A 19,298-nucleotide genomic window follows, 5' to 3' on the forward strand; every position below is an offset into this window, starting at 1 on the left:
CACACACACACACACACACACACACACACACTCCTGAACACACACTGTAACACACACTCACAAACACTGTGTGAGGAAACAAATATTTTCATCATTTTTTATGATCCTGTTGAATCACTTGATCTTTATCTAAACCTGATGGAACAAGAAAACATGAACACGATTGATGTTTCTAGACTGATTTACACTGTGATCTACTGTGATCTTCTGTGATCTGATGTGATCTAACGTGATCTAATGTGATCTAACGTGATCTAACGTGATCTAAAACAACTAAATGTAATCATCCATGTTCTAACATGATCTAACACAAACCTGATGAAGTAGGTTCCATCGTGACATAATGTGAGCTGACACATTCTAATGGAATATAATGTGATTTAAAGTGATCTAATGTGATCTAATGTGATCTAACTGGAGCTAATTTGATGTCACTTGATCCAGGGTGTCATCAAATGACAGGCTGAGTTTTTTACTCAGACGTCAGTACCTGATTACTTTGGTAAAAACACTCTCTTTTAGCTTTAGCATTAGCATTATCCCATGTTATTTTCTGCGGCAGCCGTTTCAGACAACTCCGGAAGAGACCGGTGAGTTGTTGGTTTAGACGCGAGCTTCAGTTTAGAACTCGAGAACACCCAAACCACAGTGGATCATCTCCGGTTACGGGTTAGCCACCGGTAAACTGGCTCCAGTGTAACGGAGTACCGTTTGTCCCCCGCAGAGCCTCCGGAGCTGCTCATGTACACGCCTGAGAAGTCCAGGAAGAGTCTACCGCTGCTGCTGGACGGAAACCTGCCGTACCGCCGCAGCAGGAGGCGCTCAGGTACCGGACTGGAACCAGAACCAGGACCAGAACCCGGACCAGAACCACCACCAGATCAGCCACGTTACTGATGAGACACATCGACTGAGCTGAGGGGATGCTAATGCTAATGCTAACAATAGAGACAGCGGCTCTTCAACTCTTTACCCTGACCACCACAGTAATGAGCTCAAGTAATGAGAGTGCAAGTAATCACATTACTGAGGGGCATCAGTAGGACTTTAATCATCTCCTTTAACAGACAATCAGCTGATGTTTGTTTGTTTGTTTGTTTGTTTGTTTTCTAGCTCCAGCCAAAGACATAGAAGCGGCCTTCCGTCCAAACGGTGAGGGAACCCAGATCATGTTCTGAGCTGCAGCTCCACCTGCAGGGGGTTTGTCCAGTGGACACTGCTCTGCCCCGACACCGGGCGGCGCTGTTGCTCCTGGAATCCACTCCTTCCATTTAGTTCAGTTTTCACTGTAAAGCTGCAAACAGCACAAGTTCAGGGTACTTTTCGAAAATTTGGAAAAAAAAAAACTGCTATATCTGAGAAAATAGAAGAGACGATGGAAATGAAAGACTTCTTCCAGAACCAAACTTAGAGGAGGAGAGTTTCTGCAGAACCTGGTCAGATGTTCTGCTGTTCTGTTCGGACTCAGAGCAGGACTCTGCATCCTTTATGACCAGAAGAGTCCCTTTCTGTGATTTTTCCACCAAATCAAATGTACCTGGTGCTCACAAACCTGTCAGGGATTTCTCTACATGTGTTTGGATTCCAAAGTATCAAAGTCTAATTCATCATTTCTTGTGACGCCTTGCTAACGTCTCGTCTCTTTGCTCTCATCTTTTCTTTTCCCATCGTCGACACTCTTCGTCGAACGGGATTCCTGCAGCTCTGAAGGTAAGACGGAGTTTGAGTGTTTGTTTAGTTGTTCTGAGTGCAGGAGGAGATGGAAGCGGAGTGGAAAGGTTCACTTTCAGTCACTGTACGGGTCGATCAGATTCCCGCAGCCTGCGTTCCTGTTGTGTTGCAGCAGGCGGGCAGCGACGGCGAGCTGTGTCCCGCCGACAGCCTGGGCTCGGCCGGCAGCAGCAGCACGCTGGCGTCCTCCGTCATCGAGGTGGAGGTGGAGAGGAGCGAGTCCAGCCTGACGCCACAGCTGAAGATGAACCCGGAGGGAGAGGTACTCGAACGCAACACGAACCCCTCCAGACCTGAAGCAACATTCACCGCTAAAACCGCTGTCAGACCAAACTTCCTCACACACGTCTGTGTTTTCATCCTGTTCTCACGAGGAGGAAGAGGATGAAGAGGAGCTGACCCCCCTCAGCCCTCCTCCAACTCTCTCCATCACAGAGGAGATCCTGGAGTTCATCAACCAGAGCAGAGCGAGGGAGGGACTCGGCGCCATCCAGGCAGACGCCGTGGTGAGGACCATCCCGTTCGCCTTCAGCTGCACAGCTCAGCGCGGAACATGCAGACGGTTACGGTTATTGGTCAGTTGGTTGGTCAGTCGGTCATGTTGGTGTTTGGCTTTTTGAATTGTCATCTTTCATTTGGTTTGTTGGTCAGTGGTCAGTCGATTGGTTAGTTGGTTGCTTAGTTGGTTGGTTGGTTGGTCAGTGGTGTTCGACTGGTTAAATCGTCCTCTTTGAATTTTTAATTTTTTTTGGTTTGTCAGTCGGTCAGTTGCTTCTTTTGTTGGTGATTTATTTAGAGGGTTGTCTTTCTGAGTTGATTGTCTTTTGTCTTTGTCTTTTCGTGTTTAGCTGGTGGAATTTTTGTCTTCAGTTTGGCCGGTCGGTCGGCCGGTCGGTCGATCGGTCGGTCGGTCGGTCGGTCGGTCGGTCAGTCGGTCGGTCGGTCGGTCGGTCGGTCGGCTGTTTGGTCACTCATGTTAATGGTTTTCTGGTTGATGAGTTTGTCAGGTGTATTTTGCGGCTTGGTTGTGGTTCACTCTGTTGAGTCGTCATGCTTTAGATTGTTTCTGTGTTTTTCTTTGTTGCTTTGATGTGTTTGTTGTGTTTCTATTTCGTTTGGTTGGTCTTGGGTGTTTCTGTAATTTTTTTTTATTTTTTTATTTTTTTCTGAATAGTTTTCTTGAACAGATTTGTGAGGTTGATGACCAGAAAAGCATCATGTTTTTGCATCGTTGTAACTTATTTTTCAGTTTTTTAACTCAAAATGTGCAATTATTTTTTGGTTTGTGTGTGTGTGAAGCAAGTTTCCCATTAAACATTGAATCATTTTGGTAGAAGAGTGTGTTGCTTGAACGTTTCTGTGTTTCTGTGTCTGCAGAGACATTTCCTTCTTCTTAGGATGGTGGAGGAATCAGGCTTTTATGAATGTATCTGAGTGTCGTGTGACGTTACATGTTTCAGAGTCGACTCAGTATTTTTCTTTGTGTTTTCTGCATGTTGGGAGGTGGCCTGGATGTCCTGCTCTGGCAGACACACATGGATCTGACAGTAATTTGCGTGTGATTTGTAACAGGTGGTTCCACTCTTCTCGTGTGAGCTGGATGACTCACGTTCTGCTTGTCCTTAAATGACATTAAAGACCCTTTAAAGCTCGTGTCCGGAGTTTCCGTTCGTTTCCAATGTATGTATCATTTTTCAACAGAGCTTAAATGTGTCAGTCTGGTTCGATACTACAATATAATATTAGCATAAAGCAATATAAAAATGTATTTATGATCCCCGCCTTCGTCTCACAGACCCCCATGTTATCCGAAAAAGCGTCGGTCAGCGTCAGCCAATAGATTTTGAGCTTTCGCCTTGTTGTGCTGTCAATCAACATGTGCACGCAGCCAGAGAGCATGGCCGCTCGCCCAGGCAGAGGTGAGTTAGCTCCGCAGCAGCCGCCGCGCTCACCTCGGATATATCCACTGTCTGCTGAACATCCACCGTAAACAGCCAAACATGTAGGATGCTGTAGGACTCGGAGGCTCTCATTTTCACCCGACGGATAATGTGCGTGCATTATTAAAGGGGCGTGGCTTGGTCGCTCATGAAAGCAGAGGGAGGACAGAACCTCGAGACGTTGGATTAAAAAAACCTCTGTCTTTCAAAACTCCGGACTCGAGCTTTAACTGTCAGGGCGGGAAGATTCACAACACTGCAGGAAGCTTTGGTTGTTTCCACCTTCCAGTTGCAGCTCAGTGCTTCAGTCACAGGTTGAGTGAGTTAAGGTAAACTCTGCTGTCTCACATTTCTTTCAGGAGCAAGTCCAGGAGCAGCCTGAAGACAATCCACCTCCATCGAACTTCACCTGCCCATTGCCACCCCTTACCTGCCCCTCCACCGCAGAGCAAGCCCCAGCAATACAGGAACCAGAGAGCGCTGCCACCGTCCAGGGTCAAAGCAGCGAAACTGACACCATGACACAGGAAGTCCAAGAAACGGGAGAAACAGGAAGTGAAGAGGAAAACGGAACAGAGGTGCAGCAGGGAACACAAGAAGTATTGGAGACACAAGAAGAGGAGGAGAAAGAAAGTGATGATCCATCAGAACGCAGCATCCTCACAACCCCGACATCAGATCTGCATCCTTTCATCTCAGTGGAGGAAGAGAAGGAGGGAAACCCCGAGCCCTCCCCCCTGAAGCCAGAGGTCATCAGCCAGCCTGTCCAGAGGCGCCAGCCGCCGACCAGACGCTCCCACCTCACGAAGAGGGACAAGAAGATCATCGAGAAGATCAGGAGCTACTACGAGGCCGCAGCCGAAGCCGAGGAAGACGAGGCAGAGGTGGAGGAGGAAGAGGAGGGGGAGGGGGAAGAGGTCCCACGGAGGAGAGACAGCTTCTCACAAATCCCCTCAGGCCTGGTTAAAGACTCGGTGTCTCGCTTTGACTCGGGCGAACCCCAGGGGAAGCCAGAGAGTGAATCATCCAACATAGATGACAAAGGAGTGGATGACCCGATCTGTTCTGCGCCTCCAGAACCATCAGAGCCGGCGAGTGACGTACTGGTAGATGAACCCATCAGCCCGGATTCAGAGGCAGAGAGACCAGCTGAAACACCAACCGTCAGCGTGGTCCGAGACGAGGAAACACCCGATCAGGCTGGTCTGAATCTGCAATCAAACGGAGATGAAGCAGAGGCTGAGGAGACACATGGGAGCATCAGCAAAGACTCATCAGTGGAGGATCCGGAGGACAATTCGACGGTTCTAGAAGCTGAAGACCAAAGAGGAAACACAGCAGATCCATCTGAACAAGACCAGAGCAAATGCAGGGACGAAGCACCGAAAGCTGGAGACCAGGCGGTCAGCCCAACAGAGCCACACAGAGGCCAGAAAGAACCTTCTGAGACCAGAACCAAAAGCAGGGATCTCTCCAAGACCAGCGGGAACCTGGAGGGTCTTCCTAGCCAGATAAAAGTGGGCCGGTGGTCTCGCCACTCCCGGATTGTCTCCGCTAACCGTGTCTTGTTTGAGAGCATGGGATCGGACGTATCCGGTATCGGGTTATTCGAAACGAGCCCCACAGTGGACCCTGTTCTGATGGAGAACTCAGAGCGGATCCTCAGCAAAGTTCAGACATTGGCCCAGATGTACAGCGCCAAAGCCAGCACCATGAAAGTACCACTGCACCAGAAACTGGCTGGAAGTGTTCGAAACCAGTCCTGGCTCTCAGCCAGACCCTCAAGTCAGGTCCAGACCAGAGGCCAGAAACAGCAGCACTCTCAGGTTCAAACTCAGAGTCCAGCTCAGAACCAGATTACAGTGGAAGTCCGTCAGTCTGAGACCTTCACAGAGACCGGAGATGGAGCCCACACTGGACCCCAAACCAAAGCTCAGAGTCCGACCAGGACTCACAGCCAGTACCAGAGACAGGCCAGGACCTACAGCCCGTGCCCGAGCCAGACCAGGACCCTGGAGGGCCAGAAGGTCCAGGAAGCTCCGATGATAAAGAGAGCAGAGAGCCAGTCGGAGGGTAGGTGGAGTTCTCTCAGACCTCCTCTCTCGTTAGCTTGTTGGTTTGTCTGGCTGTGTGCGCCAGTCTTTTACCTCCGAAGCTAAGCGACGGTCCAACGTGGTTTGATGTTATTAAATACTAGACAAAGAAAATTCTGCAGAATTTTAGTCTGTTTGGAAGCTGCTGCTAGCTTCTGATTGGTCCCGTCATGATTCCAGATATTAGTCATGTCCCCACTGTTTGATTATTGGACTGAGAAAAGAGAGAATATCTGCTCAGTCAGAGTTCATTTTTCATATGTCCCTTCAGATTTACAGAAGTCTGTGACGACACCCTGTGAGCCGCTGCTGTTCGGTCATCTGCTGGTCAAAGAGCAGCTGACGTCTCACCACCAGACCAATGGACCTGTCCTCTCCAGACCCAGGGACTTCATCTCTGCCTTGACCAAAGAGAGTGATCCCAGCGTGGGTGAAAACCTCCAGAGTTCCTCCCCGGGAGATCCGCTGTCTGAGCTCAGAAGCCAGTCTTCTGTCAACGGCGGTGACCCCCAGGGCCCCTCAGGCCAGACGTCCTCAGATCCCACAGCATCCATCACCTTCAGGACACCAACTGAAGACCAGAGCTTTGGTTTGTGCTGCTCTGCCAGTAACATGCTGCTCCTCTCCACCGTGGCTGTGGGGTGTGGAGCCCCTGAAGACCAGATTCAAAACAGAGATTCAACTAATGCAGCCCACAGAACAGAAAGGTGAGAAAGGTTTTAGACAGCATTAAGCCAAAAGTGTAGATTTTCACTTATTAAAGGTGGATTATGTAAGATTTCTGTTTAATTAACCTAATAAAATACAATCATCATCTCATCTAACAAGATTTTATAATGTCCTGCTGTGAATGTGAGAAGAGTCAGCAGATTAATCAGTTAACCAACCAGTTCTGACTTACATCACCAGTTTTGACCACCAGATGGTGTTTTGAGTTGCTTTGGTTGGTCTTATCAATATAGTAAGCTGATCAATGCTGATCAAAGTTTTCATAAAACAATGTTTGATTTCCTTGGAAGCTGTGAACACCAATATCCAGGATTACAAGATCCTGGTCTATGTCCTCATGATCAAACTGCTGTCAAACGCTGGAACTGGGGACACAGATTTCAGTCTCAATGTGGGTTAGAAAAAAAAAACTGAAACCAGAGAGCCAAACTCAGAATCCAGAGAACAAAAACCAGAATCAGCAGAACCAAACCAGAATCTAGAGAGCCAAACCCCGAATCCAGAGAACCAAAACCAGAATTAAAGAGAACCAAAACTCAGACAGTCAGACTGAAGACAGATGAAATACCACAGCGTTGAGACCTGAGCCTGACAATGAAACTTTGAGTTATTCTATAATTTTTCAAATCAAAGTTGACCATTGAAATCAGTTCAGTTTGTTTTTAGATGTTCTCTTGCTTCTGCTCAGGTAAGAAGGCTTTTTTCAACAGAACTTTTTGATGTGTCAACGTTCTCCCGTCTTTGTGAGAACTGTCATTGGATGGTGGTGGCTCTCCTCTCTTGATACCGGCTGGCAGTACAGAGGCGTGACCGACCTGTCACGCTTGACAGATAGGCCACGCCTCCTCCTTTCGGTCCGCTTCGTGAGGACGCTGTTCCAGGTGTCCTCGTCCTCCTCCCGGTTCCCCGTTCTCGGACCTGGCTTCCTGATGTCCACTGCCTCTTTACCTAATTTAGCTGATTTGATTTGGTTTGAAATTTCACTTTCTGATTCTGTTCACTGCATCATTATAATACTTAGGGACACTTTTTTGGATGAGTGTTTTTCAACTGATGTTTCTTCTGGTTGTACAGGTTGGAAGAGAACGCCGGACGCCATCTTTACTCCGTCAGAGAAGACTTCACGTCTGTAAATGTTGTTAGTGAGCCGACTCAGTCGGAGTCTGTTCAAAACATCCTGCAGAGAAAAGTTTCCAGAGATGGAGAGGAAGAGGACGGATGGCGGCCGGACGCACCAACTGCAGAATATCCAGGACGCCTACACCTCCCAGGACTAAGAGATGTGTCAGGCGATCCTGAATACTCACCTCCCGAAGACCTCCTGAAGACCTCCAGCTCCCTGCTGCTGCAGCCGGGGCCGAGCAGGGAGCAGCTGGAGGTGCTCTGCCTGCCTGAGGGGGGCGCCGCCACGCTGGAGATCTCCTGGAGCCTGAACGACCAAGTGAAAGGAGCAGGAGATGACGCGGCGCCTCTTCCATGGTCTTCAGAGCCTAGCTCCACCCAATCGAGGCCTCCGTCCGTTCGGACCGTCGACCGACTCCCAACGTTCACCAGCCAGAGGCCCACTGACCTGCCGACGGCGCCGGGACAGCGAGCTCCGCCTGACTGCTGGGCTGTTGGCTCCACCCGGCAGGGTCAGAGGTAAGACCCTTCCTCCCTCAGCCAGCAGGGGGCGTCCAGCGCTCAGATAACAGTCTGAACCAGCACAGCGTGTGTGTGTGTCTCCATACCACATTTATGAACCATCAGAAGGTTCAAGTGAAAACACCATCACCTTCACTGGCTGCTGAAATCTTTGGAACACACAGGATGGCCGCCACGAGTCACATGACGCTGGCAGGACGAGACGAAGGCTCAGTAAACACTGCAGTTTTTCACAGCGTGTGTTTACCACCAGCGTCCTCATAAAACTCCGCCCGCTCAAACTCCGCTGATGAGCAATCCAGATTTTTATCAGGACTCTGTCCTCGTTCCCACGCCGGACAGAGAGCATTGACATGTTCCACTCCGCTCCCCTGGGTTTGCAGCTGAGGCTCCCTCCCCACTGTGCCAAGCGGTCCTCAGCATCATCCTCCTCATCAAGGCCTGGTTTTCATCCTCTTCATGACTCATTTCCAGCATCTGCCATGTGGAATGAAGGCATCCTCCGCATGTTGAGATCATAACTGGAATGTGAAATTTCAAAATAACGGTCGATGTAAACATTGAAGAGAAGCTGAATTCAGTATCGCTGCTACACTTTATACCTCGTAGACCGGCAGGTCGGAGGCGTCTCAGTGAAACGGGAATCAGGGCAGCTGAACGTGGTCCTGTGTCTTGGAAGATGTTTTCGCTTCTTAACCAAGTCACTTCATCAGTTCATTCACCAGTAATCTGCAATCTGCATTACATCAGTTGGAGCAAAACAGTAATTCTCTTCTTCTTCTTCTTCTTCTTCTTCTTCTTCTTCTTCTTCTTCTTCTTCTTCTTCTTCTTCTTCTTCTTCTTCTTCTTCTTCTTCTTCTTCTTCTTCTTCTTCTTCTTCTTCTTCTTGTGTTTGCAGGGAAGGGGAGGACTTCAGCCTGAATATCTCTGGAGCCTCTGGCTTGGTGAACCTGCCCGACACGACCGCTGCTCCTCCCACATCCTCCGCCTTCAAACCCAGGCAGCGGTCACCTTCTCCTCTGAGAGCTCCTCCCACTTCCTCGCCCTCACCGTGCCCCTCCCCCTCCCCCTCCCCCTCCTGGTCCATGCGGACACCTCCGTGCTCCTCGCCCTTCAGGGTCATTCCGGCGTCCTCTCCGGTCCTTCTGTCTCGGGGAGGTTTCACCTCTCCGGTGACAGCCCTGCAGGCCCTCTCCTGTTTATCTCCCCCACCTCCTCCGGGCAGGGCGTCCTCCACCAGAGCGCCTCCTCCGCCCTCTCCCACTCCGTCCTCCTCCCTCCGTTCTCCTCCGTGTTCGTCCCCCGTCGCTTCATCTTCTGCTTTCACCAGATCTTTAGCTGCCTCCTGCATCAGCCAGTCCATCAGTCAGAGTATGTCCAAAAACAAGCAACAGGCTCCGCCCACAAATGCTCCCGCTCCGCCTTTACCGTCCACTCACCTGTGGCGGTGCTCCCCCTCTCTGAAACCCGCTGCCAGTCAGCAAGGCACCAGCACAGCGGCGTTCGGATCCACGAAGGATGGGCAGCAGCCTCCAAGGCATCCCTCATTTCCCCCCCGGTCCTCGCCGTCCCCCCTGTTCTCCCAGCGGCCCCCCTCTCCATCCAGCGGTCGGGCCAGCCACCACCCTCCTCCATCCCCTCGTCCCTCATCCTTCCTTCACTCCAAACTGGATTCATTACAGAATGCAAACAACAACAACTCTGCTGCGTTCCCCTCTGCGCTCGCCAGCAGCGTTCCCGGCGTGGCGGTGAACGGGGGATGGCCGGGAGGCCCACAGAGAGCGCCGCTCACTAACGGGGACATAAAGCAGCAAACCCACGACCCTGTCTGGCCCGGATCCCACAACCGTGTGGCTCGACCTTTCTCCGCGTCCGAACCCAACTCCCGAGTTCAGTCCCCGTCACCGTCCCCAGTCCCCGCCTCCTCCACCCGCCTCTGCTCTCCGCCCCCGCAGCACAACTACTCCTCCCCCATGGCCAACAAGCCGCCGCACCCTCGGAGCGCCCGGGCGGGAGGCGCCGGCTGCCAGAACCCGCTGGGTCTCACTGTGGAACTGCCCAGGACTCCTTCGTTGTCCCTGAGCCCGCAGATCCTCTCACCGCCGCCGATCGGTGTGTCCATGAATGTTTGGACGAACAGCGTAGCTGTTCCTCAGCCAAGAAATGCCAGATATGCTCCCGCGTTTTCCTCCACCTTAGGAAGCCACCCGTCTGATGCTTCTCCCTTCCCCTCTTCTTCTTCCTCCTCATTTGTTCCGCGGAGTGGCTCCAGAGCCTCCTCGCCTTCTGGACTTTGTTCTTCTGCCTCCCAGAGCCTCCGGAGGTCTTTCTCGTCCAGCTTGGCGGACAGGCCTTCCAGTCCAGCCCTGAGCGGCGCTGGGCAGCGGCGCTCCTGGGCGGACGGCAGCCGGAGGCCCTCCGGCCTGAACGGCGGCAGCCGCGGGTCCCTGGAGCAGCAGGAGTCCTGTCCGGTGAGTCCCTGGAGTGGCCGCTCGTCGTACAGCAGCTCCCCGTCCTGCCTCAGCCCTCGAGCCGGGCAGCAGTCCCCGCTCGCCACCCCGGGGATGGGTGCTGCGGGCGGGCAGCACTTCACCAGCGTGACCTGGCCCGACGTGAGAGAGCTCTCCAGCCAATACAGCAGAACCGAGAGCCCGGAGGCGTCCGCCGTCATCACCTCGCCTCCTGCCCCCGCCACCTTCCTCCCCACCCCGGCAGAGTGGGCGGAGCCGGAGCCGGAGGAGGGTAGCTGCCGCAGCCAGCTGATCTGCGCCTACGTCACCCGACCGCCCCGCGAGCCGACGCCCTCCTCGTCCTCCTCCCGCCTGGTGCTCTCCTCCCCTCCACCCTCCCCCTACCAGCACCACAACCACCAACCCCATCCCTCACCCCCCACAGCTCCGCCGACGTCCACACCCTTTCCCCTCCCGGCCCCCAGCAAACCGGGCAACCAGAAGGCGAGCTACGCCACCACCGTCAACCTGCAGATCGCCGGGAGCGGGCGGATCACCTCCTTCAGCACCGCCCAAGTGAGCCTCACCCAAACCCTGCAGGGCGGGGGAGGGGGCGGCGCCGGGGGGCCGGCGCCGGGGCAGATGGCGAGGAGAGTGAGCATCAATGGACTTTCACACCTTCCTCCTCAGAACTGCAACCGGCTGTGAAAGGAAGAGCGGACTCACCCGACCAGCTGCCTGAATCGGGTCCCCGATAAGAACCCGGCTGCCAACCGAGCGTCCGGGCCGGGAAGCTGCTCCTTTCAGGACGGATGACGAGAACTCCACCAACATGACCCCCACATTCCCCCGGCACGGTGGGAACGTTTGGAATGTCAGCGGACTTTGATCACAAAAAGGAAAATCTGGAAATGATGAAAGTCTCCGGCTGAACCTGATAAACACTTCCTCCTTCAGCCTGAATTACGACTTATTTTTTTTTCACTTCCGAGAAAGTCTGCCGTCCTTCCTGGGAAAAGACTCGGTGATGTTGCATCAGATGAGGACGGTCCGGTTTCCCGTCACAGCCTGTTTCCCATATTGAATGTTTGAGGTTTCTGTGGTCGATAATAATCTCTTCCGCCACTTTTTCCTCTTGTCTATTTATGATGTTATTACGTTCTCTCTGGCACTTCCTGTCCTGTCGGTCACGTTGATGTCGTTGCACAATGTCCTCAGCTCGTGTGTGTGTGTGTGTGTGTGCGTGTGTGCGTGTGTGTGTGTTTCTCTGCCATGTTGGGTCCACTGAGATTTCATTTGAGTTGGGAACTTTTCGGTTTGTGTCTGAAGGTGGCGCCGGACGTGGAGGCGTCACGCCACAGAGCGGTGACGTTTGCACACCGGCCCATTTCCACGGTGACGATTTCCAGTCAACATCCAGAACTTCCATTACATTTCTCCGTTTGCACAACACGCTGACTACATGATTTTCAGCGTTTCTGCTGTTTCCATGTAAACAGACGGAACTGAAAACTGTTCCAAAACAAAACAGGAGGACTTTTCTCTTCAGAAAGAGTGTAAAAAAAATCTTAGCATTATTTAGTGTGTGTGTGTGTGTGTGTGTGTGTGTGTGTGTGTGTGTGTGTGTGTGTGTGTGTGTGTGTGTGTGTGTGTGTGTGTGTGTGTGTGTGTGTGTGTGTACGTGTGCAATTTTACATAATAGATCTGCAAGAAACTAATGTACATAAATGTATTGATCCCATAAGGAATTTTTATGTTTTAGCTTGATTGTAATGACGTGTCTGTTGAGGTGGCATTTAACTTCAGACCAAAGGTGTGTGTGTGTGTGTGTGTGTGTGTGTGTGTGTTCTCGTATTTCTATCCTTGTTGGGGCCAAATGTCCCCACAAGGATAGCAAAACGTGGAACGACGTGCCTTGTGGGGACCTTTTTCCGGTCCTAAGTAGGAGAAACAGTGTTTTCTTGACCATGTTGTTGTTACTGAAAAAGTAAAAGTGCAAAAACATTTCTTTAGGGTTAGGCTTTGTTGTGGTGTGGGTTAGGGTTAGGGTAAGGGTCAGGGTTAGGGGCTAGACATGAATGGGAGTCAATGGACGGTCCCCACGAGGATAGAAATACGAGACCGTGCGTGTGTGTGTGTGTGTGTGTGTGTGTGTGTGTGTGTTTGTTCTCTCACCTCATGTCAGCCTCCTACAGAAACAGTGAAGTTTTGAAAAGGATCTTTATTTTCTGTCACATTAACAGATTTACACTTTCATGTGTCTTTCTGCATTTTCTGTCTATAATTAGAGAAAACATAATTTGTAAATCAAACGCCAAACAATCTCAGTTTGCTTCTACCATGAGTTGACTGTCTTGTATTTCTAATTTAAGTTTGTCAGGATTGTTCTTGTAAATTTACAATGTATGTTTTTCATTGAAAGTACTTTTTGTTTTATTTAAAATATTATTACATCTTTTATTTCAATATCAACGAATTTCCCATCACTTTTAAAGGTTTCATGTTTTAGTGTAAATTAAAACACTTCAAGATCCACAATTTTTTTCAAAAACTTTGTAATTTAGTTGATTCTTTTAAACCATTTCCGAATATCAGCTGAATATTCTCTTCAGTCTTTGATTTTTTTTTTTTTTTGTCCTTTTTTGTTACATAATTTGATTTTTTCCAGAGTACAGAGATAAAACTGGGGAGCTGCGACGTTCCTGCAGGACGCTGCAAACTGGAGAGAAAACGTCTTCATTTGTTGTTTATTTGTCTTTTAAAGGGATTTTTCTGAAGTTAACCTCAAAGGGTAACCAGAGGGAACTTTGGAGAATTAAAGTTTGTGATGGTGCACAATGCGAGCTTGAGTTTACTTTTCAAATGTGGGCATTTATGATGATGTTTTGAAGTAAACACAGAAACCGGTTCACATGACGATGGAGATGCAGCCTCTGAAAATGCAAACTTTTTAAAAAGATTCTATCTCCCCGGAAATTGGGAAAAGCAAACTTTGTATAACTTTCTGATGCTGTCTCCATGGAAACGGGGAAAAAAGCCACTTCATGAAATCTTTCTGACTCCGTCTCCATGGAAACGAGGTAAAACATAATAACTTTTTACAAACTTTACATCTCCATGGAAATATGAGAAAGAAAGTAACTTTTTGACTGTTTCCATGGAAACGAGTTAAAACACAACTCTGAAAAAACATTCCATCACCATGGAAATGGAAAAAAAGCAATTATTGAAAACTTTATGACTATATTCACCTCGTTTCAAGCTTTTTAAAAACTTTCCAACTCTGTCTCCATGGAAATGAGGGAAAAACACAACTTAAAAAAAATACAAAAAGAAAAACTTTTCAACTCTGTGCCCATGGAAATGAGGTAAAGCGCAACTTTCCATCTAAGTGGGAAGTAAGGACCATGTAAGTGGCCTCAATCACTGCACCCTTCGGCGGCTCGCCTCTCAGTCTTAATTGCATCTAGTCATCCAACATGACCAAATACATACAACACACACATCCGGGGGACTTGGCACGCTGTGTTGGTGGGGGGCTGGCGGGGGGGGGGGGGGGGGGGGGGGGGGGGGGGGGGGGGGGCTGCTCGTTTGTCCTCGCTCACGGCACAGTGTGCTTACTGCCCCGCAATTTCAATCGCAAACAATATATACTACATCGAGTCTCATGAGTGGGGGAGGAGCGGGCAATGGAGTCTTATGCGCTCCCGTTTCCGGGTCTCTTCTGGTGGGGTGGGTTGCTGTTTCAACACGGGCCTGGGGTTTGGACCGGCTATGGGTTGGGGAGCTGTCTCCCGGGGGTGCATACCTGTCTGCAGTGGTGGGGTTTGGGGTGGGGTGGCAGTTGTGGGTTGTGGGGGGGCCTGGATGTGAGCTCGGTGTTCCCTTGCCTTCCGGAGGGGCCTCCCACAGGACATGTTGGATGGATTACGTGTGTGTGTGTGTGTGTGTGTGTGTGTGTGTGTGTGTGTGTGTGTGTGTGTGTGACGTCTGCCTGGGGGAGCGGCTCAGATCTGGACTCTGGGGTGGCAGCTGGTTGTCTGGGCCCTGAAGGCCTCTCTGACCGGCTTCTGGTCTTCTCAGGGGTCAGAGGTCATATATGCATGATCACTATTACATTTCCATGATCACGCTGATCTTTAATCACTCCTCACATTCTACCGGTGGACTCAGTCACCTTGTTGTCTTGTGGTGGGTTAGACTAACTGTGATCTGTAGCAGGCCTCTCCTGATGCTTCGGTGTAATTTGACACCTGGATCCTCAGCTTCACGTCCCAGTTCACTACCAGCTGTATTCTCCAACAAAAGTCCATACGCCCTGTGTCACATCTTTATGTAGATGCAGTAGCTTGTAGTTTGTTTCTTTCACTTTCTGTCTCTTCGTCAGGTCCAGCAATATTATGCATCAGTATTCAAAATAAATAAAATAAATCAATAAAATAAAAACAAGCATGGTAACAAGAGGAGCTTTATACTTATGAGCTCCTCTTGGGAGGGGGAAAAGCAAATCTGCCGGGCACATAACAGCAGCCAGACTTCCATTCTGCTGCTTCCATGCTGGACAGGACAGGTTAAAGGGCAACTCCGGTTTTTTGACACCTGGACCTTATTTCTAGGTGTGTCATGCTCATATACTCACTCAGACAAACATGGTGCAGCTCGGAGTCCTCCAGAAGTTATTTAGATCCAACCGATTTAGCTGCACTTAGCGGGGGCCACGGCAAGGGAGCTTTAGCGCGGGACATAATCTCTGCAAAATCGCTCATTTCAGCTATATTTCTTCATCCATTGCCAGTGTTATCATAAAGTCAGCTCGTCTACCGTCTTCAGGTGAGTCAGCAGACAGTTTTCGCCAACTTAGCCACAATTAGCTCGGATGGGAATGTTGGAGCTCCTCTCCCCAGCAGAGAGCGCTTTGAGTCAGCCTCGGCTGTGACGGCGCCCGGGCGTCTGACTTCCAGGGGCCGAGTTGGGGCCGATTGGGTAAACGGCCCGGAGCTGCTCCATGGAGGCGATGGGAGAGCTCCAGCAGCCGCGGCCTGCTTCACACGCCTCCGTGGTTATGCGGCCGGCACGGAGCGCGTCTCCACCTGGGAGTGGAGATCCGGAGCTGCTGCGCCGCGGCTTGCTCCACGGAGGCGCGTGAAGCAGGCCGCGGCTTCCAGGGGCCGAGTTGGGGCCGATTGGGTAAACGGCCCGGAGCTGCTCCATGGAGGCTGACGGGAGAGCTCCGGATCTCTGCTCCTGGGCGGAGACGCGCTCCGTGCCGGCCGCGGAGCACGCGGGGACCCGCCGCATAACCACGGAGGCGGAGAGGAGCTCTGTGACGTTCCCATCCAAGCTAATTGTGACTAAGTTAGCACGGTGTCAGAGAAGAGCGAAGCGCAGCAGATCCCATCAAAGCAGAGCAGAGCAGAGCTTTGAGCATCCAACCCCGGGGCACTCCTGGAAGTCTCTCCTCACCGAGAGTCTCTGGAGGTCTCCAAGCCGGGCGAGGAGCTCTGTGTGCGGGCCGGGGGCGGCTGACGGGAGAGGCTCCAGCATCCGAGCTAATTGTGGCTAAGTTAGCACGGTGTCAGAGAAGAGCTAAGCACAGCAGATCCCATCAGAGCAGAGCCGACTCAGAGTGCCTCTCTGCTGGGGAGAGGAGCACATGCACACACCTATAAATAAGGTCCAGGTGTCAAAAAAACCGGAGTTGCCCTTTAAGAGATAAAAAATTTAAAAAAGAAATGGGGAAAAACAGACGTTTTTGAAAAAGCAGGCATGTTTGGTTAAAGCTTTTAAAAGATACAGAGTGAAGATAAAAGTGCTGCTGATGACTTCTCAAATACTTAAAATTGGTGAAAGATGACAGAAGGTGTTTGGATTTCCTGAGGGTGTTAAAAGATGCTACAGGCTAGCCGTATGCTAACCGGGGGGAACATGTAAACTCAACAGGCAGCTGCAGTCTTCCAGGCTCCAGTTGGGGGTTCGAGGCCGCTCCTGCTGGATGTGGCGGAAGTTCGCTCAGGTTGGAGCTGCAGCCAATCAGCGGCTTTCCATTTCCCAGAGCTGTTAACCTTTATAACAGCTTCATCCTCTGACATATAAGTAATTACTGGCGCTCGTCGTGGAGCCGGACAGACTTTGCCCCTGAAGCCGTCGCTCTGCAGGTAAGAGCTCCACTCACAAGATCCCAGCTCACACACACACACACACACACACTCAGGTTGGCACTGTTCGCTGATGATGGAGTGTTGTGAGGGTGAAGATGAGCAGATCCTGTGTGTTGTTGACATGTTTGTCCTCGTCGCCGTTGCACATGGCATCACAGAGGAGCGTTCTGCTCTCACCGGGTAACAAACCAAATCAAAACCAAAAGCAATCCAGATCAGATTAGATCCGGGGCAAACCAAAAGCAGAGGTATGAGTCTCTTCTTCAAGGGAAAAAACTGGAAATTTAAATATTATTTCGAACTGTAAGTATAGATTTAGTCAAAGAGATGCTTTAACCAACAGATATGGACTAATTCAAGTACTTCTGAGGGAAGACATTGTCTGAAGAGCTTTTCCATTCCTCCTGAGAACAAGTATGAGTATGAACCTTAGCTGCCTGCCAATGCCGAGTCCTGACACGAGTTCTTATTAATACCACCCTGAAGCATAATTCATAGCCTAAACTCAGCAGGCATGAATACTACTCATGCCAACACTACATGAAGACCCTCTGTATCGACACTACGCCGCCTCCACGGCAGCAGCTGTGTCTCCAAACAAACAGACAACATGAGAGCCATTTGATGGGAAAAGTGCCAAGAAGAAACGTGCAGCAGAATCCAGATTTATGGAGCTGAAATAATCTGCAAACCTTCCAGAAGACTGGTGAAAGTGTCTGGAGGAGGAGGAGGAGGAGGAAGAGGAGGAGGAGGGAGCAGTGAGAGGAGGGCTGCAGGACGGCGGGGAGTGACAGAAGCCTGGAGCTGCTTCTGCAGGCTGGAGGGAAAGGCGCCGCGCTCATGTGGGATTCTGGTGTTTTCAGGATGAGCTGACGGAGTACCGTCTCCCGCCGTTCCCCTCACGTTCTTCCTTCAGGAGCCGGAGAGCCGGGGTGGGACCGGCGTCGTTGCCATGGGGACGGCGGCCTCCTGATGGCTGTGCGGCTCGGGCCATGCTGAAAGCGCAGGTTGCTCTGGTCAGCGTGTTCCTGTGCGCCGCCGTGTCGACGCGAGCCGTGGACAGGCGCTGCCTGCGAGAGCTTCCCTTACAGATCAGCCAGATCTGGAAATCCGCTCCGGTCCAGGTGAGCCACATGCCGTCACACCGCCTGCTTCACATTCACACCACAATGTTCTGAAAACCATGGATTTTGCATGTCGGCCCACTAGCTGGTGCTGTTGATTACTTTTTTCATTAAACTACACACATTCCACAGAGAACAACACACTAGAACACAAACACTGGAGAACACAGAGTTTCATTTGGACAGAACACCAAGCTGGATTCTTGTTACTGTGACTATCAGCTCTAAAACTACTGCATCCAGGAGGATATGGACTGGGACCAGGACCAGAACCAGCAGAATGTAGACTGGGAGCCATGACTCCTCTGGTCTGTCACCCTCCAGCTGTCTCGGTTCTTCACCCTCTTCTGTCACTCCCCAGTGGAACTAATCAGCCCAGATCCTCCGGACAGGAACAGAGGCTTTATTCAGTGCTTGATGTTGAAACATGGTGGTCAGTACTACCAATCAGCTGGCGGCAGTGTTGGCGCTCCTCCGTAGCATTTTGCAGGGTGGCTCTGCAGAGGTGTGTGACAGGCTGCTGGTCAGTGGGTTCTGCCACCGGGAGAACGTCAGGCTGGTCAGGGCGTCCATGCTTTTATTCAAAACTCAAAAATACAAAAATACAAACCAAATCCACTCTACCTAGGGGGCCTCCTCTACCTGAGGGGGCTCCTCTACCTGGGGGGGCTCCTCGGCCTCCCCCCAGGTAGCCACCAACAGTCAGCCCGCCCGACAGCCCGCAGATCGTCCGTCCGTCGTCCGGTGCTCATCATCTGGACATGAAGCTCTCTTCTCTTGGGTTCTTCTGTCCTCGGTTCTCCCTTGGGTCGCTCTTTTTAAGCCCTGGAGAGGAGGCGGAGGGATAATTCCTCACCATGGGCTGCTCACACCTCTCTCTCAGCCCTGCCCCCAACCTCAGCCCCGCCCCGCCCCACATGGTGCTACTAAATGTTGAGGGCAGAGAACGGTTCTTTCAGTACTTCAGTCAGTGGAAACACGCGACAACCCGATTCATACCGTCGCAAACCGCGCAGCGGAAACGAGGCTCAGGAGACGAAGCCCCAGCGCTTCCAGAACGTCTCCTTTACACTGCGACGGAGTCCGAGTGTTTTCCAAAGGTTCCACCTTGGGGCCATTTCCAAAAAGCGTTTTCAGCGACTCTGAGCAGCGTTGTCATGGAAGTTGTCATGGAAACAGTTGAGTGTTTTCACTTGTCCTGCATTAACGGGTTCCCATCACTACGAGAGAACGGTCGTCCACAGGGGACCTCTCAAAGACAAACATCCAAATATCCAGCTGGTGGGGACTGCAGGGGTTCTCGGACAGAACATGTGGGTTTGAGGATCTGCCATTTCTCTGCCTCTCCAGACATTGTCCTTTTGGACTCCACAAGTGTTCCAGAGGTCCTGAATCCCCTCCATGACTGCGACTCTGGACCACCTTTATG

At 51.1% G+C, this 19,298-nt stretch overlaps 1 protein-coding gene across 5 annotated transcripts in view; it reads left to right on the top strand.

Annotated features, from left to right (window-relative positions):
- The window catches only part of LOC115400550 (pleckstrin homology domain containing, family G (with RhoGef domain) member 2), a 96,733-nt gene that overhangs the window by 58,360 nt on the left and 19,075 nt on the right, over positions 1-19,298 (top strand). For 3 of the 5 annotated variants that reach the window (XM_030108516.1, XM_030108518.1, XM_030108519.1), the window contains 9 exons: positions 725-826; positions 1,114-1,152; positions 1,703-1,710; positions 1,844-1,993; positions 2,106-2,237; positions 4,031-5,744; positions 6,036-6,471; positions 7,568-8,134; positions 9,036-12,509. In XM_030108516.1, the coding sequence (XP_029964376.1) occupies positions 725-826; positions 1,114-1,152; positions 1,703-1,710; positions 1,844-1,993; positions 2,106-2,237; positions 4,031-5,744; positions 6,036-6,471; positions 7,568-8,134; positions 9,036-11,295 (5,408 nt within the window). In that variant the 3' untranslated portion in view covers positions 11,296-12,509. Of the gene's footprint in view, positions 1-724; positions 827-1,113; positions 1,153-1,702; positions 1,711-1,843; positions 1,994-2,105; positions 2,238-4,030; positions 5,745-6,035; positions 6,472-7,567; positions 8,135-9,035; positions 12,510-19,298 lie in introns of those variants that run through there. The other 2 variants (XR_003932812.1, XM_030108517.1) reach the window with 2 other exon arrangements.

Source organism: Salarias fasciatus, chromosome 14 (assembly GCF_902148845.1).
Source record: "Salarias fasciatus chromosome 14, fSalaFa1.1, whole genome shotgun sequence".
NCBI classification, from domain to species: domain Eukaryota; kingdom Metazoa; phylum Chordata; class Actinopteri; order Blenniiformes; family Blenniidae; genus Salarias; species Salarias fasciatus.